Here is a 20,246-nt window from a genome sequence, read left to right on the forward strand (position 1 = left end):
TTTATATATATATAATATATATATATATTATATTTATATATTGTACACATCTGGTAACCGGGGCTTAGTGGCGCTGCTCCGGTGAGAGGTGAAGGCCCTTTCTCCTCTCCGTTGGTGTTCATCTCATACATCTATAGGCCCCGAGGCCATAATTGGTACCTTAAACATTTTCACAAAGGTGCACTGTTCCTCATTAGCACATGGTTGAGAAGAATACATATGGACGTGCAAATACTTCATGAGCAAAACAGCATTTCATTTATTGCATTTAGATTTCACATATTCATTCACACGGGACGTCAGGTGAGAGTCAGTTTCACTACAACGGTCGAGGCCATGCAGGACACACGCAGAAAGCCCTCCGCTTTGCAGCGATTAAAAATTAACTATATTAAAACTGACAGATTTGATTCCGTCCACCATTTGAGGAGAATAACTGAGGCTCCACTGTGCCGGTTGTGTGGGCTTTACACGTATCCCAATTCAACATGTTTGTGCAGTAAAGTGTATCCGCAAACATCTGTCTCGCTGCATGTGTGATTAGTCTCCTGACACGAGCAGGACCGAGCTCTCTCTCTCTGTGTGTGTGTGTGTGTGTGTGTGAGATCGAGAGAGGGAGGGAGAGAGAACACATCAGAGTTCCTATTCCAGTTAATTACATCTTAACTATTACATTTTGGTTACATTTGGGACTTTTTAAAATGTTTTGATTCTTCTTAAATTCCTCTGATGCCCGCCAGAACACGAAAGGGCGAGTGCCCTCGTCACGACCATCTGGCTTTGCCACAGGACCGCAGCCCAATTACAAGCCCTCTGTGGTTGGTTTGATGTGGTCAGTGGCCGAGTGGCCGTGCAGAGATCAACCGCACCATTCTGACACGCATTGTTTTTGTAAATGTGTGTGTGTTTATTTACCGTTTGGCTGTTTGTTCCATGTAATCACAACTGACAGCGTGAGAATCACCCTGTTGGGCTTTGATAGAAACGATCTCAAGGACACCAATCAAATTAGTTTAAATTCATTTTGGCCGACACAGATTGGCATCCAATCAGTCGAAACTTCACCAGTTGGCACGGAGCTCCCAGATGTTCAACGGAAACACTTTACGGCTGCTTTACTGGGAACAGAAGTGCCTTTGAGCGACTCGCTGATCCTCCATCTTCCTCTTTTATCACTGCAAGTTGCTCTGGATAGAAGTGTTCGCCAGATGCCTAAACTGCGTGCTTATTGCCGTGATGCTCGGTCAACGTGTGTGGATGTTAAGCTCGAGTAAGCCGAAGCGGAGGGAGCAGCATCAGTCTCAATGTGGGATATGTTTTACCGTATATTCCCGCCCTCGGGGGATCTAGAAACACAACAATGTGCAAAGAAACCTCAGGCAGCTGGCAGAGAGCCACTCTGTCACTATGACACAGCGGTCAATGCTAACAGCTGCATTGGTCTTGTGCGTACAGTATGCTTGACCTGCTGTGTTAACTGGAGACGCAAGCAATTGTAAAAAATAAATGAAAGAAAAGAACCATTTCATGAATAGAAGAGGAACAACCGAGTGTAGATTTTCCCAGTGGCAGTGGCACAGAGGGTTGGCAACTGCCTCCATAAGACTGTGGAAACAAAGTGCCCCAATTTGGCACAGAAGCAACGTGACACGTCTCTGTCACGAGATTAAGTTCACAAACAGAACAATCCACAAAGTATTTTTTTCTTATTTTTTTCTTGCCCTCCTGGAGAGATTGGGATTGCATTCAAGAATGCTCCAAGTCTATTGGGACCAATTGTACCCAGCTAAACTAGTAGTGAATATGAAATAGGAAAGGATTATTTTAAGCTGTTTGAAGCTCGTTAAATAATACACTGTTGTGACATGAAGGCAATCTTCTAAGAGAAGCCAATGTGGGAGGGCCTTAAACGTCTATTCTCTCCCCTGACCAGCAGGGGGCGACTGCTCCGGTTTGCAAAACATAATCTGATTGTTTGGAAATCTATAAGAAAATGACCCTACTTCTCACTAGATTTATTACCTCTGTAAAACATTGTAAACATGAGTTCAAGGTTCAATTGAGAGACTAATGGACCATAAAGTAGTTTTTAAGCATGGCTACCTTTTGATTGACAGGTCGCTACCACGGCGTTATCTGGTCTAAGAGTTGTCTGTGTTTTCATCTTCGAACTTTAACCCTTTCAAAGTGTATAATTCAGTTCATGAAAGTTACATTTATTTTTTGGGTTGCCTAAAAATGTTCTACTCAGTTTCACTTCTAGTTAAAAAAACAAGATTGCGCTTGCCAGTTGTATATATATATATACAGGACTGTCTCAGAAAATTAGAATATTGTGATAAAGTTCTTTATTTTCTGTAATGCAATTAAAAAAACAAAAATGTCATGCATTCTGGATTCATTACAAATCAACTGAAATATTGCAAGCCTTTTATTCTTTTAATATTGCTGATTATGGTTTACAGCTTAAGAAAACTCAAATATCCTATCTCTAAATATTAGAATATCATGAAAAAGTATACTAGTAGGGTATTAAACAAATCACTTGCATCGTCTAATTAACTCGAAACACCTGGAAACACATTTTCAAATGTTTGATTTTGTTTTGCTGTTATAAATCTTTTTTTTACTTGGTCTGAGGAAATATTCAAATTTTATGAGATAGGATTTTAGAGTTTTCTTAAGCTGTAAGCCATAATCAGCAATATTAAAAGAATAAAAGGCTTGCAATATTTCAGTTGATTTGTAATGAATCCAGAATGCATGACATTTTTGTTTTTTTAATTGCATTACAGAAAATAAAGAACTTTATCACAATATTCTAATTTTCTGAGACAGTCCTGTATATATACAGGGTATGTCACACACACACAAAAATTAAGCAGTGGAAGTGCCAGCGTGGAACATTGGAATCCATCTCAGCGTCACATAAAGTGCCGTTGACCGGCCTCTAGCCTTTAAAATCAAAGGGGAGTGCTCTGCATTATGAAAATCGCAGCCTGTAAATTGGGGCCCGGAACCTTGAAACGACATATTGCTCAGGTGTCGATGTGCGTGGGCCGTCGTCCTCGTGGCAATTTCCTCTGCCTCGACATCTTGTTCATCTACAGCCCTATAAAGACGATCTCTTTCAACTACATTATCTTAAAAAAGGATCAAAACTCCTGCCTGGTGAGGGACGGTTCTATGAATATTTTACATATTAAATTCAAATTGAAAACGACATTCATATCCAGTCGTGGCCAGCATCGAGCATTCGGCTCGGCGTTCAGGTGTATGGATGCGTAAATGATTACGGCAGTCTGATGAGCGGCGGCTGTCGCGCCGCACTTAGTTTAGGTGTTGAATATAAATGTGTGTTCGTTTAGCTTCAGCTTGAATATGAGGTGCTTTCACAACGACGTGGGTCACGTCGGCTGCTATTCACTCACACATTTGTCATCATACAATACTGTTGTTGCACATTTCGCTGATATGCTTTGTGGATGGAATTATACAGAGTTTTGATCATTCCGAGCCATTCGAGATGAACACGATTGCATTGAAAAAACAAAAACAAGCAAAATGGTGCAATATGAAAAAGGCCGTTAGCCATAATGGTTGGCAGTTCAGCATATCTACAATGTCTGAACATATCATCCTCAAATCATCGGTGTGGCACAACGTTGTTGCAGGTTTAATTTCTACTCATCTTTCCCTTCCAGGGCCTCCATATGTCGTGGTGTTGGACAGTCCATCCCTCCCTCTCTCTGCCCTCCTGCCAAGCGCTTTGGAACCGTCCAGCCTTTCCGTTTCTAAACTCCTCTCACGCTGGTCCTCCGCCCCTCTCGTCTCCTCATCTTCTTCTTTCGTGTCCGTCTGCCATCGCCTTCCAAGCGCGCGTTGATTTCCGCTCACGTTTCAGGCCTCCGACGGAGATGTTTTACGTCCGCGTTACAATCCACGGCGAGCCATTGAAAACAATTCTGGTGATGAGATATCAGAATTAGTGGGGAATGAAAATCCTGCATCGTTGCACAGAAATAGAGAGCCGACGGTGGCAGAGAAAACCACTTAACTCGCTTGAGACGGATGCAAATGTGGAAGCAATGGTTGCATGGACTGGTCAGTTGATCTTATAGCCTCTGGTCTGCTCAGGCAGTGAGTTGCAATTACTTTTACCATTATTGCGTCCTAGGGACTGCGAATAGAACCATGAAAATGACTCATGAGGAGCAGTTGCACGTACTTCACACAAATATTAGTATTTCCTCCACCGAGTATTAGAAAAAGGAGATCAGTGGACCATGTAGGGTGAGCCCAGAACACACTAAATGAAAACAAGTGTGTTTCCGATGCAGAATCCACCTAAATAAAATCCACAGCAAGACTCTATACCATCTTGATTATTATATTATATTCACTCTGTGAATATTATTAAACAATTATTTATTCCAATTTGCAGACTTTCTGTTCAGAATGTTAAGTAAGACGTATATATATATTTTTTGCAGTTCATCTTATTCGATGATCTTAAACACATCATATCTCTTTTTCTTCTCGCATGGAGTCCTGACCTCTCGCCTCCTCTGCTCCGTTCCTTCCAGGTCTTCCGTACCGGCGAGGGCATGGGCATCCGTCTGGACAGCGCCTCCGCCTTCCAGGGCGCCATCATTTCGCCCCACTACGACTCCCTGCTGGTGAAGGTCATCGCCAGCGGGAAGGACCTGCAGACGGCAGCTTCCAAGATGAGCCGAGCCCTGGCCGAGTTCAGAGTGCGAGGGGTCAAGGTAGGTCAAACCGGCCGCGCTGTTCCCCGAAGTTACTCATCGTTTCCTGTTGCCGAGAGGAAACGGCGACCTCTGGAGCCGGGGGGAAACTCAGCGGATGATTTAAGGGTGTCGTTGAACCAGAGAATTCTAGGTGGTTGTCATTGACCCACAATTTTTGACTTTGGGAGAAATGAATGAGGGAAACGATGTGATGGTTTCGTAGACCCGGTCGGCTGTGAGTGGATTCACAAGAGCTCAGCTCAAACTCCTCAAGCTGGCGGAGCAGTGTTCATGGAGAGCGGAGAGCTTTTCAAGGACCCCATGTACGGAATCGGCTGCACAGCACCGAGTTCCTGTGGAGTGGTGCTCCAGCATCCTGCTCACTGTCTTCGTTGTTTCTTGGTTTTGATGCTGAATACGTCTTAAACTCCCTCAAACGTGTGTGCAAAAAAAAGATGAAGGCCTCTAGTTTAATCAGCAGGTGCAAATAGTCATCAGCAAACAAAGATGGGGGTTATTAAAAATAATGTGCTGCACGGGTTATTCATGTTCAAGTCAGGCGTACGAGAACGATGTCGTGAACACCTTTCACGCACCTTTTTAACCAGCCTAATTTTCAGTGTTTTGTTCGGAAAATGGCTGATTTATGGAAATAGAAGTCTTGATTCATACCATCAAAATTGTACAAACAGACTAAGTGGCTCGGAGTCAGCGCTGTGCAAAGATCCTACTGGCGTTGTTTGGTATTGCGTGACAGTGGAACCAGCTGTGCAACGGTTTATGAAAGGCTCCGTGTTAAAATACTATTTGCCACTTTGTGTTTTACTTTGTCAAACAGCATTTTATGAAGCGAATTATTGAGTTGGAGACACAGAACTCGACACGTGATGTTTGTCTTGTGCTTATCGTTTTAGATGTCTCCTTTCTTCTACTAAACTCACAAGTAATTCGTACATTTGCATCCTGAATATTTCACCCCTTCAATTGAAGGGAAATGAACAATCTGCTCGTGTGACTATAAATAACTCACGCTGGGAGCTCACGAGAGTGACTTCCTTTCAGCTCATCCCTTTGAGGTGCTAGGTGTTATATTAATGGTTTTACAACTTGAAACGGGGAACTGGGTAGCCAAATTCTTAGATGTTTTTTCTTTTCTTTTATGTAAACCATGAGAAAAGTCCACAAAATGTCTTTTAAGTGTATAAAATGAAGCGTTTAATTCCAAGGTGAAGCGAGCTCAGTCGCTTTCCGCTGTCAACACGTCTTCTCATCTCTCTGGCTGTTGAGATGTAAAGGATGAAGAAACCAATTATTTTAAGGTATTTCACCTTTTCGTTGCAGCTCAGCGAGAAGACACATTCCACTCATTAATTCTCACTGCAGTCTAACTCAAAGCTGCAATATCATTGACGACTTTTGCAAAGGTTTTCTTTATGAATCCGTCGGACAATAAGCACGGACGCTTCTTTTGCATCGGAAAAGCATTTTGCGTCCTCCTTTCTGCTCGAGTGTGAATGCTCTGGGAATGGATGTCATCAGTGGTTAATGGGACACCTCTTTAGATTAATGAATCAATACATGATTATATTCCGTACAGGGTTGCCCACCTTTAGTGATCTGAAAATGAGAACAAAGGGATTCCTGTAGCTCAGCTCGTAGCTCAAGGTCATTCCTCAATCTGTTTGGAATTGGTCGTGATGAGATGAAATTGGTCTTTTCAACTCTTAATTTCTCATTGGACTCAACACAGATTTAATGGATCATTTGTCCCCTTCTGATGGAGCGAAGAAGTGTTTGGCGTCGGCCAGGACCTGGTCGTGTCCTCGCCACCGTAGATCACGTCAACACACCCCGGGAAGTCAGTCTGCTCTGCCCTTCCTGCGCTGGCTGCAATTGTAATCGCTCAGTCGTTTTCTCAGTGCGGGAACCTGATTGTTTAAGAAGTAGAAGCCCAATGAAGGCGGCGTGCAGCAGACGAGCTACTGCGAGCAACCTTGGTGCAAACGTGCTGATCAGACTTGAAACGGGGGGAGAGGGGTCTGATTCCAAAGTAATTTTCACCAACAGAGAACATGGAGGACAGCTGTCTTCCTGTCACAAGCTCTTGAATTATCGACTGCTGGTGGCCGACAGGAACCTTGGCAGCCCTGCCATGGTTTTATGTTCCAGAGTTCAAAACTAAAGACTTCTTTCCTTGCCAACACACATTCGGCGTTTGGGTTTTCTATCTTACCAGCTAGTTAACTGCTGCCATCTGGCATCACAAGTAGAAATATGTCACCAACGACATCTGCAGTGAAACCGGAGCCTGCGCTATAGACTAGAACAAATGAATAGGACATTCATTAAAACAAATCAATAGTTTGAAAAGTGATGTCAATTCCTGAGTCATTTCCCCAATTCCCATCCTGTTATCCGTCTTAATTCACTTAATTTCGCCGATATCTTGCATATGAATCGGCATACTCGGCTGGCTAAATTGAGTCTTGTCGGAAAAATGTCCACAACAAGAATTGTGGTCCGGCGTTTCTTTGTGACCGGTGGCCTCGGAGAGCGGCTTCTCACTGGTGACGTTCCGATAGTCTTGGCAACAAGCCCAAGGACTGTTGATGCTTCTGGTGTGCTCCCGGAGAAACTACAAAGAGGGCTGACATCCTCATAACCCCGCAGCTTTCCTCTTCTGCTTCTTGCCAGCAAAGAAGATGTGGCGACGATGAACCTGAGATAGACGACACTCTGCTTATCACGTCGTTCTGCGAGTGTCTTCCGTAGCGTGATTCCTCAGACAGTTAAGTGTAGTATAACCTTTAAATTCCAGTGAAAGCCGGATGGCTGCCAACGAAAGTTTGAATGGCTCGGTTAACGCTCGACGACATGCTGCTCTCCACTGTTGTGTGGAATTATGTTTGGCATTTCAGAAAGCCTTGTTTATCTCCCGCTCCTGTGTATGTTCGCCCTGGACACACACACTCGCGAGGGTGTTTGCGCGAAAGCATTGGGCATGAAAATGTCACGCATCCGGCAGCAGGAATAAGAAAGAGAGAGAGAGGAAGAGGAGAGAGTGATGGGCAGGAGGGTAAATATAGAGAGGGGGGGGGGGGGTGGCTAAAAGGGCGATCAAGTGTAACATAAAAGGACAAGATGGATTACCTGTGGCTGTCTTGTTTGTGTCTGCGCTGCGTCTCTCTGGCTACATTCGGGACGCGGGCTGACGGTCACGTTGCATTTGCACGGCCGGTCTTTTAAAGAGACAGAACAAAGAAACACATCGGGGTTCTCTCACTGCTCTCGAAGTAACCGACCGACACGGGAGATGATAAGAATTCAGTTTGTCCTCGACGCCGAGATCACAACAAAAATGAACCCGATGGTTTGCATTTAAAGACTGAAACGGGCTTTGAGGACAACGAGAGGCCTGATCTTCAGGGAACTTGAGCGGGTGTCGCGTGGGCCAAGGAACCGCTGCATTTCGGAGCGTGACGATACACACATTATCTTTCCCTTCTGGACACGGCCTTGTTGGAGGTCCGACTGACGTCTGAGTGCTTTTCATGTTTAGTTTTTTGTATCATTTCCAATAAAAAAGTAAAAGCTCAAGAGTAAGAAATGGATCAAACAAAGCTGCAAAACACTTACTACTTAGGGTTCTCATTTTAAAGTTATTGAGTCAACTAAAGTCTTCCTTTAACCAACTCAGTAACGTGATTAACGCGCTCGCGGAGAGCTCATAACATGAAGGTCGACCAGTTCTTACTTGACCACACGGGGACCTTTTGCCTCCTCTGGAGATCTACACACACCGAGTAGTCCGAGTGCTTCACGGCGATGCAAAGGGAGGGAGCATCTGTCATCACACAGGTTGATGGTTTGTCATGTGAAACCAACTATGACTGAATAACTAATGAGCTCAGGAGCAGACACATACTCCCCTGCTGCAGAACATCAGATGGTTCATTTTGATTCCCGGAAGTGTGTGTGTGTGTGTGTGTGTCTGTGTGTCAGTTGCCAACAGAGAGAGAAATCAGAAATAGAGACATGGTGGCAGGTTCGACGTTTCTCCTCATGGCGCTTCCAATATTCTGTACAGTTTATTGGATACTTCATCAAACAGAGGTGTGTGTGTGTGTGTGTGTGTGTGTGTGTGTGTGGGGGAGTTTGTTTCCTTAGAAGTCGTGTTTGAGTCACCGGGGGCTTTGCTTCGGGCAGTGCGGTTTCATCACTGTTTATCTTGACACCTCATCTGGTCGAGTGTGATGTGACCTCAGGTTGTTTGACCCACGTGTTTGTGTGTGTGTGTGTGTGTGTGTGTGAGGCTGGGTGATGATAGCCCTCTAGAGAAGCTCTTTGAAGAAGCTGTAATGTTTCGCTTCGTGACAGCCGCCAGTTCACCGGCTGGTTTCCATCATAAAGTCCCCACAGACGCATCCTCCTGTGTTCTTTCTTTGCACTTGTGTCGTCCACCAGGTCACACTGGACCGGGTCACACTGGCTTTGACCAGAGTTAAATTAATCCAACAGGTGCTAAATGGATCCTTATTGTCAACTCCCCTGTGCCCGTTTTCCTTTTTTTCAAAATTATTATTACAATTCAACTCGACAAAATACTGAACTACAATGGCATGAATCACAGCTGCAACAACGTGTAAACACAGCTGGAATGCGCCACATGAACAACACTGTCGCATTTTGTTGTAGAAAGGATCCGCGGCGTGGCGGCGGCTCGGCTGTATTTTGGGACACCAGTCATCCCTCCTCCCGCTCCGGTCGCCGGCTGCTCTCTGGTGTGTCTGTGTTTGTTAACCTGTGTCGGGGTGTATTTGTGAACAGCTCTCCACTCAGCGCCTGGGCTGTCATGTCCAACTCTTTATTTTTTTCACACACTCTTTTCATTTCTGTATCTGGCTGCCAAGTAAACAACTCCTCTACTCTGTTTTTTAGATTTTTTTCCCTTCTGTCAAACTTTTGTGTTTTATTCAGTCAGCCATTACATACAAAAAGTAAAGACACAATCTAATATAACTTTTTTAATTTCCCTTTTCTCTCCCCCGTCTCCTTTCATGACCGGGTCTTGTTTTCAGATCCCGGAGCCACCGGTTCACTGACTTGTGTACATGTTTTTTTTTATGATCTCAATATTTCACTTCTGTATTTTTAAATCCCGAACATTTGCTCCTTTTAAAGCCGTTAATCACATTCATAAATTGTGATCGTCAAATGAACAACAGTCATCGTTTATTCCACGCACCGACTACTGCTACCAAAACTAAGCTCACACATAAATCGCTGCGTTGTACATGCATACTTCATAAATCACAGCTTTACTTATTTTTCCGGTCTCATTTTCTTGCGACGACAGCGAGAGACACAAAGAAAATGTCGGGGCGAGTTGGATCAATTTGTGTGCGGCGTGGTAAACATAACACAACAGCAATTAGTTTGAGCGTGGCAAAAGGCCACCGCATTGCAAATGGCTTTCCAAGGTTTTTTAGAAGCCCCGTCCACCGCGCCGCCTCCCCTGAAGAATGGCTGTAATCGCAGAGCACTCAATCATCTCCGACCACGCTAAAGCCCGTACAGCGGCAGCGCGAGGAAAAAAGAATGTCGCCTTGGCTGAAAAGCTAGTTTTTTGTTCATTCGCTCCATCCATCCGGTCGGTAATCCAGCCAACCATCTTTTATGTATTTATTTATTCATCTGTTCTCTCTGTTTATCGCCGGCCCCATCCCTCTCGTCACAGCAACCTCAGTGTTAACCTCATTTTATATATTTGCATCTTGGAAAGATTATTAAGGTCAACGAAACAAATACGTCATTTAACCCTCCTGTTACCTTTATATTTACTAACATATTTTACCCTCGGTGTCAATTTGACCCCAGCAATTAAAACCTCCAGAAAATGTTGATATTTCTTATATGTTTGACACAGTGAAAAACAGCCTGGGGTCAAATTGACCTCAAGGAACACCGACATTAAACATTGAATTGGGTCAAATTGACCCTAAAGGTAACAGGAGGGTTAAACACAGCATGTAAGGATTAAACAACACCATCAGTTTCAATACTTACACAGGGGGCCAGTAAGAGGATGAATCCTCCTTGCCTGATCTGGAGTTGGCCCCCACGAGAAGCCAGAAGCCCGGATCCAGAATCACTCACTCGGCATTTACAAAGAGAGAGAGAGGACATCCATCTCATCTCTGACTTACCAGTGGGAGGAAAAACGGGTTTTGGACACACTGACAGCACACACTTGTTTTGTCACATTCAGGCACACACACGCTCACTCAAGATCACACACTAATATGCTTCTTTTGGGAGGAGGGGTCCTCTGTCCATCTCTTCTTCATTTCCCACCTCTCATAATTAGTTGCACAGCACTTCAACATAAGAGCAGTCTTGTGATTATCTCTGTGAAGTGAGAGCGCCCGTGTTTGTGTGCACACTGGAAGCCCTATTTTATGAAATTAAATGAAAGAGAACATGCGGATCCAATCGGGCAGAGTACATAAATCGTGGAAGATGTGGCTGTCGTTTGAAAAGGAAACTGAGACGGAGAAAGGAGAACGCAGTGGTTGCGCTGCTTGAACAACAACACAAGTTGACACTAATGGGGGAAAAGGACGGGAAGAAAACCAGAGAAATGACAGGCGGACTTGTTTACCACTTGTTTAGTGGTGTGAGCAGAGAGGCAGGCGGACCCCGAAAAAGTCTGAGGAGACCAACGAAGTCCGACGTAAAAAGCCTTCATTTAGGTCCCTGAAGGCATTCAAATTCCAGATGCACTCAGAAGAAGTCTGAGTGTATCCTCCTCCTCTGACAGGTACTGCTCAACACTGAATAGATGTGCTTTTAGTACACACTGTGGGAAAAGCCTCTTTCACTATCAATTATAATGAGCAGGCTTTGTTTGTTGTTGTTTTTTTGACCCCTTGTTGCACCGTCGCCGTGATTGACAACTGTAAACACTTGGGAACCGGCAGAACGCGTCTCTGGTATGAGAACGAGTGCTATTTGTTCGTCAGTGCAGTAATCCAAAGTTAAGCAAATCATCGCATCAATAATACGCTTATTGAAACCGACCGCCGAGTATAGGAGCATTGTCAGATTTCCCGTTGGACGCTGAACATTGTGTCTGACCCGTTGAGCCCTTAAAGTTTCCGTCTGCAGTTGTAGTTGGTAAGCTTAGCTTGCAAACTCTCCCACCGATTTCCATTTGATCCCACGATAAATGTGCTGACCTCTGAGTGGATTTCGGTGCAACCTAGAACTGCGATAACCCCGTGTTCTTAAAGGGTTTTCATCACTTCCCGTTTCCACCTCAGGAAAACCAGACGGAGAGTTATGAGCCGCTAAGACGGGGGGGGGGGGGGGGGGAAGCAAAAAAGGCAAAAGTTGTTGCGCTGACAGCGGGCATTAAGCCCGTTAGTCTACAGCCACTCAGCAACGAGCAATTCCCGTCAACGCATAAACGCGACGCGACAACAATTACTCCGAAAACAGCTGTTTTATGGGGGGGAAACAATGTCACACACGCACGCACATTTGCACCTTCGGGACTTACCGGCTGAAACTGCCACTTCAGCTTAAGAGTCTGCTATCATGGAGCTGAGGCGACGTGTCAACACGAGCACAGGGTCTCGCAGACTCCGTCCTCAAAACAAACATGACAGACGCTCGCGACACATGTGATCATAACTCAAATCGGGATCTAGTGCCGGTCGCGCTCATGTTCACACTCGGCAAGTTCGAGCTGCTTGATGTCAACCGGGACTTTGAAGCCATCATCGGGATTAAACGTCTGGGAAATCTGCTGTGACGAAGCAGATTGGGGGGGGGGGGGAGATGATGTAGTTCGGGTGATGCCGGAGATAACATTGAACCAAATTGAAGACAAACCGCAGAGATGGAGAAGAAGTTCCTTCTAGAATGAGGCCTGATATTGATGTGAGTCAGTTCCTTTCATCACCTTCTCTTATTCCACTCCTCCCAAGAGGAGCCAAAAACACTTACCAGGTGTTGTTCCTTTTGATTTGGCACCTTAGTCAGCTGCAAAAGGTCCTCATCTCCTCTTCCGGGTGCGGATAATGGCGTTTTTTCTTCTTCCTTTCTTCCTTTCGCGTTTCCTCCGTCCTTGAATCCAACGTGGCGGAAATTAATCAGGGCAGCAAAACCTTTTTTTGTTATATTTTCTTTTCAGGCTGTGTGAGAGAGTATTAGAACACATCAATTAATCAGCGTGTGTAATCAGCCAGACCCCCCCCCCCCCCCCCCCCAACATTACATGGTTGCCTGCAGTATTGACACCACAGACTCTCATGCCCCCCCGAAAGCTGACTGGACGTCTGTGTGAATATTAATTTATAATCAGAGAGAGAGGGACGGAGGAGATGAGAGGGCGACGACCTTGCTGGAGTGAAATCTGATTAGTTGGGTGAGCGAGGCACTTCCCTATGAGACGGGCCATCCGTCATGGTGTCTAAGGCTTTGGGTCAGCTGCAGTTCACTTCTCCTTCAACTCAGCGATGTGCGCTCAGTGGACTCCAACGACATAACAACAAACAACTTACTCCTGTGACTCTTGTGTTTAGCCGCAGAGGACGACGTCGGCGAGGAATGATAACTCGATATCGAGCACCCTGAAAGGCGGGGAAAGGGGTCAAGGCCGAGTAAGAATGAGAATCAGAGAGCCAATCGGGAGTTGAGAGTAGGCGGCAGAGCATCCAAGACGCAGTAGTAGACATGAAACAAACACGCACAAGCACACCAATGACATGTTAAAAAAAATAAAATAGAAAAACGGTAATGTACAGTGACCTCCGGGACAGCCGGGAGAACCAGCTACTCTTGAAAAGTACCGACGGCATGTTAATTAAGTTCTGACCCACGCTGTTGCGTCTAAGGCATCACAGCGAAGGGAAAAAAAAATTAGAGAAATAAAATGCAATGCCACGGTTAAATGTGCCTTTTGAGTCTGAGAAGTGGTGTCGTGCCACTTCCTGTGCAGCGCGCGTCGCCATGGAGACGGAGATCCGGCATCTGGCGACGGGCATACCGAAGCGGACGTACTTCCACGCACACTTTGCACACTGGAGGAAGGGGGGGATGTGGGGGGGGACGGGGTTTAATTAAGAGTCGGTACACACGCTGATTAATTGATGTGTTCTAATACTCTCACACACACACACACAGATTAATACAATTTGCCTCAGGGACAATTAACACACACTCAAGCCCGCTCATTCTCATGTAATGGGTTACTTACAATTATATAAGGTTTTTGCAACGTGTTGCAATACATAGTTCTTATTCGTGTTTATCCGGTTTCTCAGGCCACGCTGGTCGGTTGCGTTCCTTGAAACGAAACAAATGGAGCCAATCGGCCCTAATAATTGATTAAATTATGATCTGAGCTTTGGGTGTTTGATGTTTATCCCTTCGCGCTTTAACTACGTGTTTTTAGAGCTTTGATGGGCTCTAAACCTGCTTTTTATTGCAACGTAATTCTTGCACGGCGTCATCGGGACAGGAGGTGGCGACCAGAGCGTCTGTCTCTCAGGCCTCCGTCTGCGTCCCTCGGAGTTTTTGTTCTTTCTTCCCCGAGTCTAATTGAACGGGCGTGATGATGACGCCGCAAACTGGATTCCTCTCGGCCGGTCGCCTCATCGTTCCCGTCACACTCGCGGAGGGACCAGAATGCTTTCCAAACGGTTCATCTCGGGGGCGGCGTTAAATGCAGCGGCGGTTTATGGTTGCGTGCAGTAAAACGGGACGACGACACCTGTGTGCGCATCTGTTTTTTTTTCCTCCCACCGTTTAAAAAAAGAACGTGTGGAAAAAACCTTGGAGGCAGATCCGATCAGTCAGATCTGCCATTTTTTATCATTAAAAGCAAAGCCGCTTTCCTAATTTAAAATAAATTTTTTATACACCAGCAATACTCAAGCTGATGGTTTACTTACAAATGCCATCACACACCCCTTTTACGAGGTGTGCTGGCTATTTGACAGCTGCGTTTGCTTTCTCTCCCGTCGCAACATCTGGCAGCCCAGTATCGCACTGACAGTTTGAATGCTTTATCTTTCTCTCCCAGAGCCGCGGGTTGACCTGCTCCCTGTGCTCTTCCTAATAAACATTACATCGCCTTGCTCCGGGAGCGTCGGGATAAATGATGGGCTTTCAGCGCAGTTCATCAATACATTCATGTGCCTCTCGCGCACTCATCCGTCTCTCTTCCCCTTGTCCTTCCTGTTGTTTCTCGACTCCACTCCTGACAGCGTTAAATGCCAAACTCGGCTCGGCAGTGCAATTACTGCACGCCGAAGACGCACGCATAAACGTATGAACACATATATCACCCGGCCGTACGCCGCGAATGCACATAAACGGGTTGGATGGGGGAGGAGGACAGCGGAGTGGACGTACACTTGACTGTAATGTTATCGCCGAAGTAGAGATCTTGACGGCCGTAAAGAGAACCCCATAATAAGCGCTCCAATTTCGACATTTACAAAGACCTCGTTGAAGCCCTTCTGAGGCCGGCGGAGGTGACATGTTTACAGCCGTGTTGCACGAAGCCTTTCAGACTGGCATTTCATTTCAAAGTCTAGACTGCGAGATCGATATGGAGAGAGGGAAAGAAGGAAAAAGCAAGAAAGAAAAAGTCTTAAGATCTGCTCGCGGCCCCTCGAGGCTGCATTATTCGCTGAGCTCCCAGTCTAATGGTTTTGGACGGCTCAAATGAAATTGCTGATACATTTCCTGTTTTTAAACCAAATTCCTGCTGACTATGTACGGACCGACTACCTGATGCGATGACGGTCCGTCTGCACACCGTCCTGCAGTAGATGAGTTACATTTCAAGTGGCTCATTTGGCCCGACCGTCAGGTCATAAACGTCTTTTTTTCACAAAGGTAATCTATACCACGGTGCCGCTGTGTGTTTCTGTTTCTGTTGTGCATGCGGTGTCTGGGAGGAGGAGACGAGTACCGCAGCGGCCCCTTGATCAAAGGACGTCATTTGCTGAAAAGTGAGCTGCTTCCTGGGGCCTAGGAGGAGTAATGCTCTGCTATAAAGGAAATGTGGCACGATAGCACGGGATTATTTACACTTCTGAATGTCAGGGGTTTTACACACTGGAAGCCCGTGGGCCGCAGTGAATCACAGCAACAAGAGGAACGACTGGCCTCAAATGCTCTCCCTTCTTCTTCCATTTAAAAAAAATATCTATATATTCCAGTCGTGTAGTTGAGCTATGAACTGAAGCGTATTCTACCACTACCATTATGTTCCCTTCACTCTTAAGTGGCTCTGGATAAGAGCATCAAGTAAATGCCGAAAATAGGTAATGGAAAATGTTTCTGAGCGGTCGACGATATCACAGCCGCCACAAAGCCGTCTGTCAACGGACTTAAATCATCTTAACAGAGATAATTGGATAAGTACCTTTGTTCTCCCGACAGCGGGCTGGGCATTTTCATCTTTTGAACAGATTGATATGATCTCATTAAATCAGAGTGAGACTGGTGGCCATGCTGGACTTCAAGTATCTGAGTGAGCAACAATAGAAGCAGACGTGTCGCAGTTTGGGAAACGGATACACGGCGTGCATCGTAAAGATTCGTCTAGGAATCCACTGTTCTGCCTCAACAATCAGATTTCTTTATAAATAATGCGCGTCTGTTTGGGTTTGCATTGGGCTCCCCGCTATTTCAACAAATCAAACGATGCACATTGCATTCAGGAAAACGGAGAGAAACAATTCAAACAAGACAAAGACAACATCCAAAGATTTCCTCCACGAATCGGTTCAGGTCTGAACTTGTTTACGTCTGGAGAGCCGGCCAATGGCTGGAGCTGCTCGGACGGCGTTTGAATGAATAAATCCGTGGGTCGATAGAGAGGCAGCGATGGAACGACGGCACATGAAGAACACAATGGAGGATTAGGGGGAAATAAAGTGTTTAAAGATTGCATCAAAACAAGGGAACGAGTGGCGTTAAGAGGGTTGGCTGAATGTTTCAGAGAAGCGGAGGATGAGGAGAAAGAGAGGAACGACTTCGGTAGAGCGCCTCCTCTTTTAGCCGCTTTAATGGCTCATTGAGAACAAAAGTCTCTCTTCTAATTCTAATGAGTTTAATTACGGCTCGCCCTTTGCCAGGTGTTTGGATCGGCTAATGTCTGCATTCATTAATTGTCAATTAAAAGCGCATCAGGTGCAGCGTCCTCAGCAGCCGGCTCTCGGCGCAAAACATCTCAGAAGAAGTGTTTGTTGTGTTCAGACGTCTGGTGACAGCCCACAGACGGAATAAGATAAGCGTGGGTGGCAAAGTTTTGATAAGAACTGAAGATGGATTTTAGGATAAGACTCTCTCAAGGCAAAGCGGGCACTTTTTTTTATCTGTGCTTTTCTGTGACAGGATTGGCAGTTTGCGTTTGGTTCCGTGATGCGGCGCCTGCAATTGAAGATAAGTGTGGGGGGGGGGGGGGAGGGGAGCATAAAGAGTTCTCAGATCTATGCCAAAGCGAGGGTGTGATGTTCAGAGGGACCCAGACTTTTTATTCCCCGAGTTTTAAGCAATACGGTGTGTGTGTGTGTGTGTGTGTCTGCACATCTCAGTGTGTGCGTGCGCATGCTGTTTTTCTTCTCTTTTTTTTGACAATGGGGGGGATTTGTCTCTTTTTAAGTTGACAATGAATTGAGTCTGCAGAGGAAACGCATGCCTCGAGTCAGGAGAGCGAGGACCAGGGGGGCTTTGATCCCCGTTCGCTCTTCTCTTCTCTGATTGTCCTCCCTCTGCTTTGCTATCTTAGTTACTGATCGGTGTGGAACCACACGTTGACTTCATTTTATTTGACTGTTCTTTGGGGAAATTACTTTATTTTCTCCAACGGAAACTGTGCTACAACTTTTTACCCCCCCTACAACAAATTTGACTTCTACGTGTACCCTTCAAAGCCAGTGCTGGGGTGGACATTCAGGCTTTTCGGGGTCCAGATGCTACGGATGAAGGCTAACAGAAAAATGCCCTCGTTCCAGTTTTGTTCTTCTTCCTTAAGTCCAGTTGCTGTGGCATTTGCTCTCAGATGCGAGTGTTTAAAACAAAAAGTATATATATTAGAGGGATCGCTGCCATGAATACTATTTCTGAGAGACGTGGGCGGCTGACCTTTCCCCGCGTACGACTGACGTGAGCTGACGTCGTTTGACAGGTTTGAATCCCCTTCGCCCGCCTGCTCTCTGAAGGACTGCCCGCTCGGCCAGACGCTCTCCAGACGGTGACCGTCTTTCAGCCGAGGCGCCCGTTTTCATTTCCACAGTAGATAATTCATAATTCACGTCGGTACACGCACAAAAGGACGCTGATTAAAGCTCACCTTTCATTGACCTCTGCATAGATTTCAGGGACTAATCCGTCACTGCTCATGTAGGTGATTGACCTCAACACCGGGCGTATGAAATGATGATGGAGCCTTTAACCCATGCAGTCGGACCTTGTGATTCATTCATTCGTCGCCCGGTGACTGAAGCTGAGTCATCCTTGAGCCACTGGCGTCCGAGGCTGCTGCCGCTTACTCTGAAGATCAAACCAGCCCGGGACCTGAACAATTGGTTTTGGATATCTTTGGTATGCACCGACATCCCTAAATGCAATCTCTTTTGAATAGGCACACTCCCGGGAGCAAATGGATACGTTTACTGCCGCTGCGCTGATTTTTGTTTACCCTCTCCGTGGCGTTATCATCGTAAGCTTTTCTCATTTTCACAGAGATCGAAAGTTTGCGGCGAGCGTTCTTTTTTCCCCTGCTCGACGATCGCGGGCGATCTCATTTATTTTGTCAAACTCTACACGCTCCTAGTTGAGTATTATCTTTCCTTGTGGAACAAATGTGTTTTCAAGTGGGTAGCAAGCGTCTTTGACGAGAGCGCCGAGCAACGCGCCGCGCTCTGACATCGCCGTGTGCAGTCCAACTAGTAAAAGCAAAAGGAATACACCTGAAAGGCAGCGGGACATTGTTGAAGCTTCTCTGGTCCCCCTCGCAGTGTTTGGCAGCACTTTGATCTCAAGCAAACGCGAGCTCAGCTGCGGCTTAAGATGCGACGTACGACAACACGCGGCCCGCATAGCTGCGGATCTTGCATCTACAGCCCTCACCTCGAGAGATGTGAGTGACAGCCTTTTGTGTCACAACACAACTCTATTCTCTCCTTCCATTCACTTTTTATTCCCCCCCCCCAATCATCTGAAAGGTTGCCGCTGCTGTCGGATGTCTCCTTGCGTACTTTGTTTTCCACCAGTCTAATGTTATTAAATGAATCCATTACGCCTTCCGCTTTCAGATTCAAATGGAAATTTAGTTTTATATTAGATCTAATTGTCGCCAGCTGCCTAAACAAACATTCTTGACTGGCTCATTATTTCCACACCTTTTGGGATCTCCTCTCACATTTAGCTCGAAAAGTAAATGTGCACGTCCACGACAGCCCGTTGTGATGAGCGGTAAATAAAAAAGAGCATTCTGAGTGACCACACACGCTTAAGTTTTATTTAACACGGTTAAACCCTAAACGGGTCTTCCTCAGGCTAAGAAGCAACGCGGCTTCATGTTTTTCAGCATAAGCAGAAGGGCCGGGGGCAGAGTTGTACTGTTGAGACCAACAGCTGGATCACATTTGATTTTAGTCGTGAGTATGACACGGGAGATTTACACAAAAACTCTCTACGGTTTGTAGGGATGGTGAGTTGTGTTGGTTCAGGGATGGGAAGAGATTTGTGGGGTTTTAGCCTCCCTTATTCAGCATGCACAGAAGGCCAATGTAAGCTACTTCTATACAATTTATTTGATTAACTAATTAAATGAGCGTGTGTGTGTGTCATCCAGCAAGCGAGGGATGAGCACGAGAGATGCTGAGGGTGTACGGCAAGTGTTTGTGGATGTCTTTCTCCTCCTCTCGCTCCCTATTCTTGTCTCCCCCTGTTGCTTCCTTTCGAGGAAGATGACACCTCATTGTAGCTGTCATGTATTCCCTGCCATCGTCTCACACACTCACACACACACACACACACACCGAGTCTGACGTCGCACTCTCGGGAAAATAAACCGCAGAGTCGTCTCAAGATGAGAAGAGCTCCAACAGTCCCACTCCCTCCCTCTGATCAGGGGTCTGCAGAGAGCCCGCAGGGAGGATGAGTCTGAGCGAGTGGGTGGTAGCATCGCCTCATGGAGAGGACAGAGGGAGGGAACGTGGAGGAATGATGAAAAGTGGGCAGGGAGGGGAAAAGTAGAGAAAATGGGCAGTGGGCGGCAATCAGAATCAGAATCAGAATTGTATTTATTTGGTGAGAGAGAGAGAGATTTTTTAGAAAACATTTATTTGATAGAGTCCAAATCACATCTGGGACAACATACGAGATAAGCAGAGATGCCGGGCCTAAAATAAACGGGAGAGAAAAAAATGGGGCATACCGGAAGGTAATCGGGAGCAGGGAGAGAAA

The 20,246-nt window shown here is 45.9% G+C and overlaps 1 protein-coding gene across 1 annotated transcript in view; it reads left to right on the forward strand.

Moving 5' to 3' along the window:
- Positions 1-20,246, forward strand: part of pcxb (pyruvate carboxylase b) — a 243,198-nt gene that overhangs the window by 104,684 nt on the left and 118,268 nt on the right. The window contains exon 12 of the mRNA XM_056442436.1: positions 4,587-4,769. Coding sequence (XP_056298411.1) covers positions 4,587-4,769 — 183 coding nt within the window. The remainder of the gene's footprint in view (positions 1-4,586; positions 4,770-20,246) is intronic.

This window comes from Pseudoliparis swirei, chromosome 21, assembly GCF_029220125.1.
Source record: "Pseudoliparis swirei isolate HS2019 ecotype Mariana Trench chromosome 21, NWPU_hadal_v1, whole genome shotgun sequence".
In the NCBI taxonomy this organism is placed as follows: domain Eukaryota; kingdom Metazoa; phylum Chordata; class Actinopteri; order Perciformes; family Liparidae; genus Pseudoliparis; species Pseudoliparis swirei.